Source organism: Doryrhamphus excisus, chromosome 2, assembly GCF_030265055.1.
Source record: "Doryrhamphus excisus isolate RoL2022-K1 chromosome 2, RoL_Dexc_1.0, whole genome shotgun sequence".
Classification (NCBI taxonomy): Eukaryota; Metazoa; Chordata; class Actinopteri; order Syngnathiformes; family Syngnathidae; genus Doryrhamphus; species Doryrhamphus excisus.
In genome coordinates, this window is record NC_080467.1 from 19,849,276 (window position 1) to 19,866,104 (window position 16,829).

The window sequence follows — 16,829 nt, forward strand, 5'->3', positions numbered from 1 at the left end:
TTCCTGATTACGGAGTCATTTGATCTGCGTACTGATTTTTGGCTTGAGCCCTTTCAATTTCGGATGCCCTTCCTGATGAATATTGATGATGCTGACTAGTGGAGATTCGAACCCAAGGTGTCTGCTCCAAAGTCCAGAACGTTAACCACTACGCCACGGCAGGCTCTTCATTTTAGAAAACATACAATTGAAAAAAGTATACCATCATCAAAACAGTTATTAGTTCATTCCAGACCCGACCATGATGGAATATTTTTGTCATTAGAGCTCTCTAGATATGAAATAACACCCCTATAGTCACCCTTACACTCCTATTACCTTGAAAAGACTTATTGAAGTACATTTTTTAATACAAGCTTTATTTACAATGTCATGTCCAAGTTTTACAGTGTGGGAAGCACTTTTTTTTAAATGGAGAAACACTTATGAGATAGATGCTATCCATCTAACTACTTCCATTCTCTCTTCCTCAAACCGTTCAAGGCCTCCTCTATACTGCAAGATGTTAATACTATGTACATAGTGGATTTTGTATACAAACAATAGAAAACTTGGCAAATGGAAGATTAGTTCCAACGTCATTGTTCAAATCAGTAAAAAAAAAAAAATCGGCAAACACTCCCCACTCTTGTTTACACAAACAGTGTTGTAACAGTTAGCAGCCCAGCAACACTATATGGGACCTATGGGAGTATTTGAGACAATTTTAGCATGATCAAGCACCGGTATTGATCTCGTCATGTAACAATATTCCTGTTATGTGACTCTGAGACAATAAAAGGTGCAACAAAGACGTGGATTTAACACAATTTGATATGCAAAATGGCCACTGATCACCATGGATGTGCCCCATTATACACAGTCATGAGATGGATTTAGTACAGTGGAACCTCCAAAGTGGCAAATGCAAACAGTCCAAACCAATGCCTGTCAATGTTTTTGTTATGAATACAACTGAAGAAAAAATATATATATATCCTTAATCCTTAAAAAAAAGTTTAACTTTTAAAGGAAAATTAGGTTAAAAAAGTTAGACTACCGGAATAAAATCATAAAATAAAAATAAATATGTAGATAGTAAAAAAACAGCAAAAAAGAGAAAAAAAGCTAAGCACAACATTCATGCTAATACACTTTTTCATTTATATTTTTCTTTGTTCATCACTGTACAAGTCCATGTGTGATGATAACCATAGAATCAGCAACTAACTTGAACAGGTCTGGCTGCTCAGTGCAATATGAGGATTCATTCATTTTCTACTGCTTATCCTCACGAGGGTCGCGGGGGGTTCTGGAGCCTATCCCAGTTGTCTTGGGTCAAGAGGCGGGGTACACCCTGGACTGGTGGCCAGCCAATCACAGGGCACATATAGACAAACAACCATTCACACTCAAATTCATACCTATGGACAATTTGGAGTGGCCAATTAACCTAGCATGTTTTTGGAATGTGGGAGGAAACCGGAGTACCCGGAGAAAACCCACGCATGCACGAGGAGAACATGCAAATTCCACACAGAGGGTGGAATTGAACTCAGGTCTCCTAGCTGTGAGGCCTGCGTGCCCCGCAATATGAGCAATCGACTTAATTACACCTCTCTATAGTGACAGATTTATTCCCTTTACTTTACTTCCTGTTGGAAAAAAATGACTTTTGGAGATTCCACTGTCTGCTTTTATCCACTAAATATTGACATCCAATAATTATTTACCACTAATTTCTTGTAAGACCATTTTATTGGATATCCAAGTGAGCAAGCAGCCTCTAATACGATAATAGGACATATTTGTAAAATGTGCTTTTCTTGTTAAAAGGTGCAACAATCAACCTGTAAAAGAAATAAAAGCAACCAGTTTGAGCTTTGCTGTCATTCCATTGTTGCATAAGACAGTCTTTTAATGTCCAACTGTTAAAAGTGATGTAGTACTAACACTGCTGCACAAGACACAAACGAATAAATAACCCTGTAGGATAAAAATGCACTGCATGAAATAATAATACACAGTAGAAGAATTATGAGTAACGAATGTAAAAGACCAAAAATAAAAGCCCTCAATTCAATTTTTCTTATCTCACCAGTGACAAAGGCACTAAAACTGGAAGATCCCACCATATCACGTCAATCCAAATATTTGCATTTATGCCTGTAACATGCACGTCGCCGCTTTTTTTTTTGTTAATAGCCCTGCAAATAAAACGATAAATATGCATTAAAAAAAAGCGACACCAAAACTACAGTGTGATGCTCCCGACTTGCACCACCACTGCTGCATGATCGATTTCACTTGTGATGAATTTCCTGTGATTATTGGAATAAGTTGAGGAAGAAAATTGGAGGGATTTTCAACGGCTTAGCCTTTCTTATATATAAAAACAAAAACTAAATACTATACATTAGCCTACATGAGCTAATATAGCTGTTTGCAATTGTGGGTTTTGGCTCAGTTATTGGTTTGTTGGACATAAAAACAGGCAGGAGTTTGTCTTAACGCTATATACACGTGCTGGATCATTTTATCACAAAATACATACTAATTGGATATGTTCCAGCTTGGAAAACAAAAAACTAACTTCATTGCGACTTTTATCCCATATGAAAATGTTCCCATCCTATGCCTGTAAGTTATAAAATTTGAGGTAAAAGCCAACCTGACGTGGCCTGGAGCGGTCCCGCCTTCCGTACATCGACGAGTACGAGCAGGGTAGTCATGAATTTAAAGGGTGGTTTCCTTTTCATATTTTTTTTCCAATATGCAGACTCTTTTCCTTTTTAAATACGGACATCAATTGACAACTAAACATGTGGGAAAATGCTGTTGAGGTATTCTGTCACGGTGCTGGTCTGGCCTTGAACGTTTGTAACAGAAAGGTTGTAACAGACCTGATGCAGGTTGGAAGCACAAGGCGGTGTGTCCATGAGGAGCAATGGAGGAGGAGGAGGAGGAGGAGGAGGAGGAGGAGGCAGCGATGGAGTTAGGGCAGTAGCAGGATGAGGGGAAATAAATAAGCACAAACAGGGTGGGTTTGCTTTTCCAATGCCTCCCTCTGTTGGCCTGTATGGGGATTGCAATGCTGCCGAGGGTGTTAGTGCTCATGCTGCTGCTGCTGCTGGTGTTGGGTTACTTGCAGTCAATGCAAAGACATGCAATCGGTCAGCAGGCAGGTCATTCATGCATCGCGCACCTCGGCCTCGCCCACAGACAGGCCTGGTCGCACCAGGGCGGGTCAGTGGTGTGCCAGTCATGCTGGGATATTGCTGTCAGTGGGGGGGAGAACAGGAAATAATGGTCAGATGGCAGGGAATGTTAGCAGCAATTTGTGGCTGTTAATTACAATTAACAGGATTAATTTGACAAAAAAATCCAAATTGAAGTGGGGGTGTATTAATTCCGTATTTTCTTCACTTTACACTTCCATGGCTCCTAATACTTGAATCAATATCGTATTCATCTGACATGTTGGCACAAATATGAGAGCCTAGTAGTTGCTGGTCTTACATGGTGACTAGATATTGCTTTTGCATTACAGTGGAAAGTGGAACCTCAAAAGTCTACAGCAGAATTAGACGTTAAACCTGCTGCATGAAATCGTTGTTAAGCCCGAATAAAACGACTGGTCACTCAGAAGCGATCAGCAAATTGCAGTCATGTTGTTACAATAAGCCAATTTGTGGACAAGTAGCATAGAGAATGATGGATGGTGCTGCAATACTGTCTCTGTTCATCAGAGGGAGGCTGACATCATTGCAGCGCCCCAATGAATGAATGAATTTATCAAGTGTTTTGCTTTTCTATCAGACAAGGATATACAGTGATGCCAAATTGAGAAAGGTGTACTGATAACTCGCTTTTAGTGACAATAAAAGCAATGCAATTAATTGAATATTAATTCCACATGTTAATTTGACCAAGCCATGTTTTTAGCCATGTTGAGCATACCGTTACTTAAAATAGAATGACACAAAATGTTGATCCTGGTGAGAGTATCACTGTGAAAATAGTGACTTATTTTTCCACTTGTATGACTTTGGAGATTCCACTGTACTGTGTATGAATAAAAAAAAAGTAAACTAAGAAGCTAACCAGAAGATGGGCAGCAGAAAACAAGCTGAACCTTTAAGACTAGGAGACTGATGTGAAGGAGTGTTTGAGGTTTGAGGTGATTAGTCAGACAGGTAGCAGTCTGCCAACACGATTAAGTCAGGTTAAAAAAATATTTAAGTGGGAATAAGTGGTGAAAGTTTTTGGCAGTCGTGTCTGGCATCTCTACCTTGCAGATCTGATCAAGAAGAAGGGGGAAAAGAAAGAAAATCAATAGGCAAAAGTTCAAATCAACGGGAATAGACATGCCTGATAGGCACATCAAGGTACTGCATTGGATGGGAAAAGGGGAGGGACTTGTAAGGTAGTTTTGCTGTTGAATTATTGTTGTCTGCCTTTCTACCTTGCGGTAGCTGGCTGGACGTGGCCCGGGTAGGAGCGACGTGAGCTGGTGGCTTGTCTCTGCCGGGCCAGGAAGGACTGACTAGAACTTGTGTTGGCAAGTCTGGCCTCAGCCGCCTTCTTCTGAAAGGTCATCCCCTGGGAAAACAAACAACCTCATCAGTTGAAGCTATGTTTAATTTATCATGTTTATCTCCCCACTAAGCTGGTGCTGCTCCACTCAGAGCATATACTGCCATCTAGCGGTTTCACATAGTTATACTTCATAGCAGTGTGTGCCTGCTGCCTTTGGAGGGATTTGTGAATTCATGTTTTAATGAAGTCAACTTCTAGTAACCATCTTGTGGTTTAATTTACAGGCTCAAATACAAATACAAATAGACGGTGTAGACACTGAAAGGGTGAAGGAAAAATACATTTCTGGGGATCAAAATAGATGAAAATATGATCTGGAAACCTCATATTACAAATATACTACAACATAAGGCGGCCAGAAATATTTCAATATTGAACAAAGCAAAACTTGTTCTCAATCAAAAATCACTCCACACTCTTTATTGCTCTCTGGTTCTACCATATGTTACTTATTGTGTGGAAATATGGGCTAATAACTATAAAAGCAATCTTCACTCGCTAAATGTACGAATAATGTAAGGATGAATGTAAGGATAATTCATGATGCCGCCTATAGAGAACATACTAACTCCTTATTTCTAAAATCACAAATACTTCAACTTGCTGATATAGTTCATCTTCAAACAGCTAAAATAATGCATAAGGCTAAAAATAAGCAATTACCTAAAAATGTCATCCAATACTTCTCTACAAGAGAGGAGAAATATGATCTCAGGGAAGAACTAAACTTGAAACACATATGCTAGGACTACGTTATGCTAGCCATAGCATTTCAGTATGTGGAATCAAACTATGGAATGGATTGAGTAAGGAAATCAAACAATGCACAACGATGAGCCAATTCAAGAAACAATACAAGCAGTTGATGTTTGCTAAATACAAGGATGAAGAGTCTTGAACCAGTCATGATGTGCTATATATATCACTATATTGACACGCACTATGGTACACATTATGGCATTGGATGCTCATATCACCGAGTACTTCGGTATGTGACAAAAAATAAATAAAAATAAAACATAAAAAATTTAAATTATATCAGAAAGGCAGGAAGTGAACAAATGTAACAGTTAGTGATTGTAAAAGTACCAGATGGAGGGGTAGGATTTAATAAGCTTTGCTTCTTCCTACTCCTTTTGGACATGTGGAACTGTGAACTGATTAAGTGATGCACTCAATTGTAATCTGATGCATGTTCAAATGAAATTAAACCATTACCAAATATGTAACTTCTTAGCACAACCATATGTGTTGGTTGGTTGACAAAATATCAAGGTGGGCCTTGCATCCTTTTATTTTTCAACATGCGGCCCTCGCTGAAAAAGGTTTGGACACCCCTGCTGTAGGGATATGTGAAAAAACGAGGAAGACCCAAAGGGTGCATCTTACCATATTGTACCAGGCTGATACAATTAGTTTCTCCTCGTGATCCCTCTGGCTCTTTGTCTTGTCCATCTCTTTCTGTTGAAAAGAAATCAAAAGCATTGATGAATGAACTACGCTAGTACAGGTATTGAAAAACAGTTTGGTCTGCAGTTACCTCCAACGAGTGCAACATCCGCTCTTTCTCCTGTAGCTGGTTCTTTAAAGCCTGAACTTCCGGACCAGATCCCTGGTTCTGCTTAGGATCCAAGGTGCGGATGACCTAAGAAGCAAACAAGTGTCATCATTCTCCTGTCAACTGTTCATAGCTGATGTGCAAAAAATATCCTTACACTCTTGGCCTTCTCCAGGTATTTTTTATATCTCTCCTCCATCTGTTTCATCTCGTCATCCTTCTTTTTCAAGGCCTCTTCCAGTTCGTCCACTCGTTGAGCTAACAGAGTCAGAGATGTTTAGCATTGCGCTGCCATATCTCCTTCAGGAACTTTTAAAACCAGCAATAACAAACTAAAACTCACAGCTGGCAGTGTATTTGGGCTCCATCTCGTCGATGAAGGCGTTCTTCTTCAGTAACTCATTGTTCAACTCTCGTAGTTTCTCCCTGGGAAGGAGAAAGACCACATGTGGTCCGTTTTAAACTACAGTAAACCTCGGATATATCGGACTCGGATATATCGGAAATTCGCTCACAACGGACAGATAAAAAAGAACCAATTTTTCTGTAATGCATTTCCAATAAAAATTCATTGCATATATCAGATTTTTTATAACGAATTTCGCCTATTTCGGACAAAATCTCCAGTCCCGTTCCAATGTATTTCCATTAAATTTCCCTCGCATATATCGGATGGCCGCATCGTGGCACTCCGATTCGCCGAATCGTGACAGGCCGCTATACGACGTCATTTGCAGCGTTGCCTGCGCGTCCAGGTACATTGGAAACATAGTCAAGGAAGTGCCTTTTTATAACGGATAAAATCCGATTTACACATATACCGGATATAAATCCGATATATGCGTAAAACGGACATTTTCCGGTATACGCATATAACGGATTTCGCTTATATCGGACAAAACCAGTGGGAACAATTGAATCCGATATATCCGAGGTTTACTGTACAAAGATTCATTCAGGACTTCAACCCCAAATACTTACTGGATGGGATGAACTACAGAATGTATTTACTATGTGTAGTGGATATCTGTGGGTCTGTAAAATGACTACTTACATGTGCTCCTCGTATTTCTTCTTCAGACTGGAGGACTGAAACGAGCAAGAGAAGTCTGGCTTAGCACTTGTGCGACATTTCATCTCAAAGACTGCAATAAAGTATCCTTAAGGAAGTTATTTTGTGGCTCATAGCAGCTCTCGGAGTCAGTGGATGTTATAATTGGTTCAAATCGAGGATGAAAAAACATTGTTCGCCTATTCAGAATCAGTGGAATGTCCAGTGATTATGAAACAGAAGAAACATTTTATGACGTACATCATCTGCTTTACAGCCTTGTTCTTGAAGCGTCTTCTGGAGCTCTTCTATCTGACTCTGTTCCTCCATCAAGCGCTGATTGGTTAACCTACAAAGACACAAAGCCCATAGACGAGTTTGGCAGCATAGTTTTAACAGGGCAGATACGTAGCTCACAGTCAGTCAAAAAAGGCAACATTATAACACTATAATTCTAGTATGACAAGTATAACACTATAATTAATTTTAAATGGGGTTGGACAACAAAAAAAACTCAAATTGCCTGCAGTATAAATGCAATATAATTTTTTTTAATGCATTATTTCCATGCATTTCAAGTCCACAACGACACGGCAGGCCTAGAGTTATAAAACAATTCTCAAAAAGCAAACCTTTCTTTCCAACATTGGCTTCTATTCAAATAACTCCTCAGCAAAAAAAAAAAAACACCATTGAGGAAGATGTAATAAATAGTTCCATGATGTCAGGTTAGCCAACGTGTTTTTATGCACTTTGCTGACCTGTTTTCCGTCTCCAGTTCACTTTTCCTTCTATTGGCGTCCTCCAGCAGACTCTGCAGCAGTGCAATCTTCTCGTTATCTGATCCCTCTTGAGCCAGTTTCAGCATTTTGTTCTCGTGCTGAAGGCGAATTAAATGCTCCCTGTGTAAAAACGCAACAGAGAGAGATGATTACACTGAGAACTCGCCTCTTTTCACTGAGCGGCGCTAAGCCCTTCTTTTACCACTTCATTTTCTGGCACCAAAGCTGCCAATAAGTTTGATAGGATTACAAGTGAAAGAGGGTCGGGGTGGGATCATGTAATAATTCGGGTATGGTATGCTGACAGCACAAATCCAGCCTCTTGGAAAGCAGCGGCCAGGCTCATGTAACTCATATGTTCGTATTACATAACAGTTGAGGAGGAGAGCTTTTTGGGCCAAACTCATAAAACCAAAGCTAAAGAGCATGTGGCTACAACATGAACATAAAAAACCAGCAGATGTAAAAAAAATATACTTCAGTCGCTGGGTTACAACCAAGTGACTTAGAGGCAGTATGCATCACTTCCGGTGATCGTGCGGTAAATTAAAGCAAGTAACGGCGCATGTCGTTGTAATTATTCCTTCCAATTGTGAGTGTGCATGGTGTGTTGCATAAAGAAAAAATAGTTGACCGTAGGGCAATCAAACAGCCATTAACGCTTATCTTCCGCCTCATAATTACAAGTACTGCGTGTGTATGTGGCATGATTTCACGACAAGACATGAAACCCAGCAATATACACTACCTCTCAAAAGAAAAACACAATTTCATGCATTTCACAAACAATTAAAATTATTCAGATTATTTTTAAAGAAGCATCTACATTTTTGCATAGAGGCCTACTATCAACAACTGTCAGTCCTCTGCATCAATCTCCTGGTATGGCTGCTAATCCAAGTTCATCATTTTATAAGGCTAATAGATTATTAGAAGACCCATCTAAAAATCTAAACTAAAACTAAAATCTCTTACCATGCTGTTAACTACTCCCTTCGGAGAGCAGCACAAACTAGGTCTAACAAGGACACAAAAACATTGCACAACTGTGCAAGAAGAGTGTGAGAGTGTGTAGTTTAAGCCTCACAGGTCGTCACCGAGCAGCTGTACTAAATAGTAGCCGTCAAACACCAGGGTCAGTATCAACAGTGAAGCGGCGACTTCAGGATGCTGGACTTCATGGCAGGATTGCCAAGAAAAAGCCATATCTCAGACTGGCCAAAAACAATTTCCAAGTGAGCCCAAACTTTTGAGCGCTATTGTATCTCGAATGACATACCGAATCTCTGGCGTTGTTATCTCAGCTGCCAGTGAATCAGTTCCGTCACTGCTGGTTAGTGGGAGCAGACCTGGGAACACAGAAAGTATTGTTATGTCCAATTACACACTTTCTGAAAGACCGAAGCATTGTACCTGATGTAAGTTGTCCCTCTTGAGCTTGGACACAATGCAGCTCCTCGATGGTCTCCTTCAAAGAGTCTCTCTCTGTTCGCATACGCTACACAGACAAACACATACATATGTACTGTTTGGTTGTATATACAACAATACACCAGTTTACACCGTTTCCTAACTTGATGACAAATAATGGCATTGAAAGTACTTTTAATGACTTTATGGACCGCTGCACATACATCTTTTTCTTTTTGTAGGGAGTCCACTTTCTCTTTGACTCGTTTGTATTCAAACTCCATCTTGTCTGCTTTTTTCGATTCTTCCGACAGCCTGTTCTGAAGTTCGACCACCTGCACAGAACACCAGGAGAGACGATCACCGCCATGTCTGGGTTGTGTGCAGTATGTAACATGTACAACGGCACGTGTGAGAGGCAACATGTGCTGTATGCCACACGTGTACCTGTCTCTTGTATGTCTCCAGCTGTCCCTTAGCAGCATTGGCCTTTCGAAGCTCTTCTTCCAAGCCTATGTTCGTCTCCATTAGCACTGTGTTCTTTTCTTCCAAAAGCTTAATCTGGAAATAAAATGGAAACAGAAATGTGATTGTCACATGAATGTTGGCCAAGAATAACTAAAATAAACAAATGTGTGGTTGGATCAGGATTTTACGTACCTGTCTTCGGAGAAGTCCCATGTCCTCCAGTTTCTTCTTGTAGTGTTCCACGGTGCCCTCAAGCTTTGACACTTTGTCGGATGAATGCCTGGTTGGAAAACAATTGATGTACTATCCATCAGGTATTCAGTGTAAGACTAACGGGTTTTCAGCTCATATTAGACAACGCATACTGTATGATATGAATAACGTGGTAGGAATAAATGGAATTACCTGAGTACATCCATTTCATCCTTGAGAGACTGGGCTTCATCCGCCAAAGATGTGAGCTCCTCGTTTTGCGACTTTACATCTAACAGTTCTTTTTCAAGCTCCTCGCAACGGATTCGGTAGTCGTCTTTTGCCGCTTCCAACCTGGAAAGAGCACCACCTTACAAATTAGCACGGGTGACACCAGCAACACTCTTTGTAGTAGTTCCACACCTGAAGCTTTCTTCCTGGAGCTGCTCCAGTTGTGTCTGCAGCTGGAGGTGTCGGCGGCCAGCCGGGCTGTTTATGTCCTCGATGGAGTCGGACTGGTTGAGTCGCTCCATTAAAACTTGGTTTTCAGCTAGCAAACTGCTTTTCTCCTCTTGCAAGGCTGCGACCTGTGGCGACACCAATGCATCCAAATAAATCGGTGGTAGATAACACATGCGTCTACACATCAGTGCATTATTACAATCAACAATGAGTGCAATTTAGTTGTAGTAATAAGGCAAACACACTGCAAATCCTCAACAGGGCAAACCAACAAAGAGGGCTACATACTGTATGGTTTGATGTTGTCCTCTCTGTGTGATAGACAGGGTATCAAACTCCACGCCAAGCAAAGCAAAAGCTGCATCCTATTTTTAGCCCATGACTAACTGTGCTGCACATCGTCAAATATAGATGTTGTTGTATTTAAGGCTATGTCCACGCGAACACAGGTATCTTTATAAATATATTTGATATGCATAAATATAATAGTCTGAATGAAAATGTGTGGTTTATTCCTCAAAGTACATTCTAAAAATTCAGACTGCATTCCAAACATTACCGTCCATTCTTGTGGTCGGTCTGAATGTTTAGAACATGCTAAAAACTTTCAAGGTGGATACGAAGTGGAAAAATATCAACAGCATAGGAGAGGTGCTCTAACTGCGTGGACAATGCATTTGAGCTGAAACCCAAGAAGCATGTTGAAACGTCACTCACCATTGATTGGTGCGTCACCAATTCACATCATGTCAGGAAAAAAGCTTATGAAGTGTGATGTGGCATTAACATTTTTTTTTAGTCATTAAAAAAAACCAACCTGTGTTCATGTGGAGATGAGCGTGCCTACAAGGTTCCATTCAAACCTATCCCCGGTCCCTAAAGCTGTGTTCTCTACATACTATTGCTGTGGGAATGCGTGAAACACACCAGGCAAATAGACAGGAGATTGGTAGTAGTGGAGGGCTGACACCTGACACAAATCTGCAGTTGTGGGCAGTGTACCAGTGTGCCCTCAAGTGTAGACGTGTGCACAAATACTTGTGTACAAACGTGTACACATACATGTAGAACACAGGAGAGGATTAATTTGATGCAAGCAAACTGAAAAATACTGCAAGACTTTTCTTCTTCTTTTTTTAGACACAACACACAAAATGGATGGAAAAAAGGGGGCAGAAAGAAAGTTTGAATTTACCCTCTCTTCTAGCTCATTAAAGTCTAACCTCAGTCTATCACGCTCCTCTTGGACATGGAGGGCCTTTAAAGCGAGGCACAAAGTATTGCAAAAGTCAGGAAATTGGAGGAAACAGACAGAGGAAATTAAATAATGCCTTTAAACCAATATTTGGAGCAGGCAGAGAATACAGGCAAGAAGTCCATTTTGATCATCAGTCATGATGATACACATTGAAGCCAAATTTGAAAAAAAAAGAATCATGAGAAATTGGAACGCTAGTGAATATACTCAGTCAATTACAACATACTGCAATAAAACAAGAAAAAAAATACTTTTAACGCAGGCTGGATCTGGAAAAAAACACCTTCTCACCTGACAGTGATGTAAAAACATGAACATAAAAGACCTTCAAATAATTCAGGATTACAACTGAATGAAATGTACCTGCATGTCAAGCTCTCGACACCTCTGGGCAATCTCCTCCTTTGTGGCCAAAGCTTCGTTTAGCTCCTCTGTGGTCTTCTTCAGCTGAGATTTTCAAACAAATATATATATACATATTCATTAAAATCATAATTTCATTTATGTTAACTAAAAATTTGATCACCATTTGAATCCTTTTGGGCATAATTTATTGTTATTTGCTGAGTAACAAACTGTTCGAATTTCAAGCAGTTTATCTGTACTAGTTGTGTCCAAAGTGCAGCAAAAAATATACTTTAGTAGCAATTTTATGAGAATTAACTCTTAAAATCCACCCTCGGCCATCTCTGTGTGGACTTTGCATGTTCTCCCCGTGCATGCGTGGGTTTTCTCCGGGTACTCCGGTTTCCTCCCACATTCCAAAAACATGCTCGGTTAATTGGCGACTCCAAATTGTCCATAGGTATGAATATGAGTGTGAATGGTTGTTTGTCTATATGTGCCCTGTGATTTGCTGGCGACCAGTCCAGGGTGTACCCCGCCTCTCGGCCGAAGACAGCTGGAATAGGCTCCAGCACCCCCGCCACCCTCGTGAGGATAAGCAGTAGAAAATTAATGAGTGAATGAACTCTTAAAATTATAAGGCAAAATGGAGTTGAAATGTTAAAGAAAAAATACAAAAATATATATATTTTTTTAAGTCTTGCTATCATGATTTGGGGGCGGTAAAGTTGTATTAGTGGTATGAAAATAAAGCCAAAATAATATGGGAATAAAATCATAATATTACTATAATATGGAAACCATTCTTCAATACCTGTCTGTCCAGATCCACATAGGAGTCGTTACCTCCCATCACTGGAGTCTCTTTACTCATCAGCTGTTGGGCACCAAAAAAAGTGTCGTGTTATGACACAACGGTATGATAACTTACAATAATAATAATACAGGAGTGGTGACGGATTAGAACCACATTAAACCCAGACACCGTATGAATGCAAATCTCATCACGCTTGATCATGTACCTCTTGAATTGCTGTCATGACGACATGCTGGACTGATTCCTCCATCATCATGATAGTTTGTATGTATTCTAGAAGCATGGAAAAACATTTGCCGTCAGTTAGAGCATGAACCACGGGAAGGAAATTAGATTTAAGAAACACAGACACACATTAAAACAGTACATATGACGTGCACCTTGTTTCTGTTCACAGTTGACAGCACAGCCCAGAATGAGCTGCAGCATCCTCCCAAGTTCCGCTGCGTCAGAGTGCTCTCCGATAAGGTTGATGTCAGGCAATGTGAAGTCGTTTATGTGTTGGCCTAGGATCTTGACAAGGACAAAAAAACATCATGAACATCTAGTGCTCTTGTGCGAGCGAATGAAGGAAACACAGCGTCTTACCTCTTGGTTATAGTCAAGGATGCCTTTGAGGATTTTCTTGAGATTGCTGACCTGAAACAAGTAAAACTTTATGTAGATATCTGCTCCGTACATTAAATGAATACAAAAAAATACCATGACTTATACCGCCTCCAACACACATATTCTTACCTTTAACCTCCAGTTGTCACCCACGTCTGGCTTGATTCTACTAATCCACGCATCACTGAAATACACTTCATCTCTGAAAAGATATTAAAAAGAGTTTTAAAAAGTCTGGCATGAAGACCAATCACTTTTGCCATCCTCTTATTCTATTATGCGCCAACTCTGAGACATCTTTTTCGAGCGGGTCTGTGCGTTATGCCTGCATCTCTAAATGTCCATCCAATTCAGTTAATAATCGCAACTTACATTTTCTGTAGGGCTTGAGCCATGACGATACCACTCGTCAGGTCCTCCACTGTCTTGCATGGAGCCTCCACACCGAATGTTTGAACCTACGACAAAAACACAAACATAACAAAAAATGTAATGTTCTTATAAAAACAAATATAAAAGTTAAAGAGCAATAATTCCAAATACTAGTGATTTGAATAAAAGACAATTATGTATTCTTAAGACATGTACAGTATTAAGTAATCCTGTTGCAGTGTATATATGCAAATCTACTTTTATATTGGTTCATCATGCATATTAGAAAAAAAAAACTTGTGGTACATGATACCCACAAGCTGAACACCCAACCGCCTGAAGGCTATCAATGTTGCTTGGCGATTAGCTGCATAGTCATTTTATAAGCATTGGTAAGCGATTTCTGACATTGAATCTGTAGTTCAACCAACATGTGACTTCATAGTTCACAGGTATGTGAGGAATGTTTGCCCAAGACTAAAATGAAGGCTATTATAGAGTGAGTTTGTGTTACTATTGTTACTGTACATACATGCCAATGGCATAACAACATCAGCTGTAAAGAGCCTGTGACTTGCATAACAATGTAAGTTTAACCTAAAGGTGCAGCACAGTCCTTGGACTGGTCCCAGTGGCACTGAAATCTACATGTGCACCAACATGGCCCTGATGCCAAGTCACTTTTAGCTGACCTTTTAGTCATGGAGGGTAGCACCCTTTGGTTTGTTTGAACCGAGTATGTTTCCTTTGGCCAAATGCAGAGCTGCAACAATTAATTGATGACTATAAAATAGTGTAAACTAAGCAGCGAGTGGTCACACTGAGACAGCCTCCTTTCAATAAGTGCGTCTCTCCTTCCTTTGCAACACCCCTTCCAATATGAAAGACAACCACAGGGGTTAAAGTAATTAAGTCTGTTTATTTATGACTGTTATTTCTTTTTATTACCATACTTTTTAAACTATATATTTTCTGTATACACTGCAGCCAGTGTATGACAGAAAGAGTTTCCTCAACATGCCATTTCACGTTTGTTTACACTCCCTCGCAAAGATTTGTTATGTATGCAGTGGCATTCCCTATACAGACGAAGAGGTTATGATGCATATAACAACAGCTCACATAATCCGAGAGCAATGACATTTGTGTATAAACACATTTGAGCTATTCAGTTAGGTAAACAAAGACAGTAGCACATGATGCTTTATGGATGTTTCTCCCTGCTCGGTAAGCAAAAGAGAACATTTGACTGGTAAGCTCATACAGAGAGAGCAAATAAGTCAAATTGAGACACAAAGACAGCAAAAGCATCAGTCAATGCTCACTCAACCCCGAATAGAAAATACTCTTCCAATATGAACCTCTTGACTCAAAACTGCCTGACATCCATAAACAATGTCGATCTAGTCCAATATTGGTTGCCCAAATGATAAGTCTTGCTAGATTAGACGGCTAGCAAACAACACATCAGCAGCTAAAGCAGCCAACAGCTGGCCTGCATACGTAAGCGACGTGAGCTCATGTCATTTTCCTGCAGCGGAAACCTAGCCTTCCTAGCTAGCTCACCAAGCTAACAGGGGGCTAGCACTGACGCTAGCTAGCTCGCTAGCCAGTAGCGGTGGCGGAAAAAAAACACACGCGCATTGTGTTCGATGATTTACCCATGTCAGAAGGCTTTCACAGAGTTCCATCCGATCCAGCGACCCCGATGTAGTCATTGCTACGAAAAGTCGTAGTAGAATATAAGTGATGAATATAGCCTAAAGTTGATAGCAACCACAGACGCTCCGAGATCTCTCTGGCTGGGTGTCTCGCAATCCTACACCGGCGTCTGCCAGAGGCGGGCTGGGTGGGCGGAGTCTACAAACTGGACCTGATACTGTAAAACTCCCACACAAAATAAGCAAATTGTCAGTAATACAATAATTCCACTGATCTGGATATTTATTTATTTTTTAGATGACAAGGTTTTACTTAAATGAGGGATGTCCAAACTCTGCATACTTAAAAAAATGACATTGTTGTTATTATTGCTATTAACACTTCAGCTTTATCCTTTTACATTATGTGCTTTTTTTTCTCTATTTTGTTTTCAAATTCTTGCTTTTTTGTTGAATTGTACATCTGCAATGGGCCGTGGGCCCATAAAAAATTAGCAATGGGTCGCAAATGGCCCCTGGGCCACACTGTGAAGACCCATGCACAGTTCAGCATCAGCAGCATGAATAAGCGCCTCCAAACTTTTGAGTACCACTGTTCATCAGGCGTATATACAGGTGTAAACAACCCCCAGGAACCTACCAGACGCATTTTCTCACATTCTCCACTATACAAGTGGTTAAAAAAAAAGAGTAGTTCATGTATTGCATGTACTGTATTTCACAACTGCTGATGCAACATTAGTCACTGCTGTCACTGATGGTGAATTGTGATTACGCAAACGCATTACAATCATAGTATTGACTCTTGTCAAACTAGTTTCCAGCTGTTGAGTCACTTTCTCTTTTCGTTGTTACTAGTAAGACAAGCAAGAGGGCGGGTTCCCCAGCGACAGAGAGGTATAGCATATATGGTTTTATGTTGAATCTTCCTCTTGCTATCCATGAAAAGTAGATGCTCAGTCAGCAGATAGAATTCCAGAAAAGCAAATGGCATGGATAAAGTTTCAGGAGCCATTTCCGACCTTGGGGTCCTGACCCCCCATGGCCTCCCACTAACTTTAGGATCCAAGAATAAAAGATGTCTACTAGTGCCTGACCAATAAATCAGATGCTAAATAAATGTTTCCAAAAAAAAAATAAGAACTCTGATACTAAATAGGACATGTGAAAGTAAATGTAAACCATCACACTACCACCACCATATTTTACTATTGGTATGATGTTAATTTTTCTGTAGTTTGGGATTTTTTTTCTCCCTTAATAATA

The 16,829-nt window shown here is 40.1% G+C and overlaps 1 protein-coding gene across 4 annotated transcripts; it reads right to left on the reverse strand.

The window, feature by feature from the left end:
* hook3 (hook microtubule-tethering protein 3) lies at window positions 1-15,734 on the reverse strand. Of its 4 annotated transcripts, none has more exons than XM_058056746.1 (25): window positions 15,564-15,734; window positions 13,903-13,988; window positions 13,660-13,732; window positions 13,510-13,560; window positions 13,302-13,434; window positions 13,127-13,194; window positions 12,919-12,981; window positions 12,123-12,206; window positions 11,697-11,759; window positions 10,463-10,626; window positions 10,253-10,393; window positions 10,040-10,127; window positions 9,827-9,940; window positions 9,604-9,714; window positions 9,383-9,467; window positions 9,249-9,318; window positions 7,949-8,089; window positions 7,449-7,536; window positions 7,191-7,225; window positions 6,480-6,562; window positions 6,294-6,394; window positions 6,119-6,223; window positions 5,968-6,039; window positions 4,445-4,581; window positions 1-4,279 (listed from the first exon to the last, which is right to left on the reverse strand). In XM_058056746.1, exons 1-25 carry the CDS (start codon window positions 15,618-15,620, stop codon window positions 4,267-4,269), a joined length of 2,226 nt encoding a protein of 741 aa, XP_057912729.1. In that variant the 5' UTR covers window positions 15,621-15,734; the 3' UTR covers window positions 1-4,266. The 4 variants fall into 4 exon arrangements, with proteins under 4 accessions (XP_057912729.1, XP_057912746.1, XP_057912721.1 ...); XM_058056738.1 differs by having other exon boundaries at window positions 19-3,257; XM_058056755.1 differs by lacking the exon at window positions 11,697-11,759 and having other exon boundaries at window positions 27-3,257.
* Window positions 15,735-16,829: the final 1,095 nt, after the last annotated feature.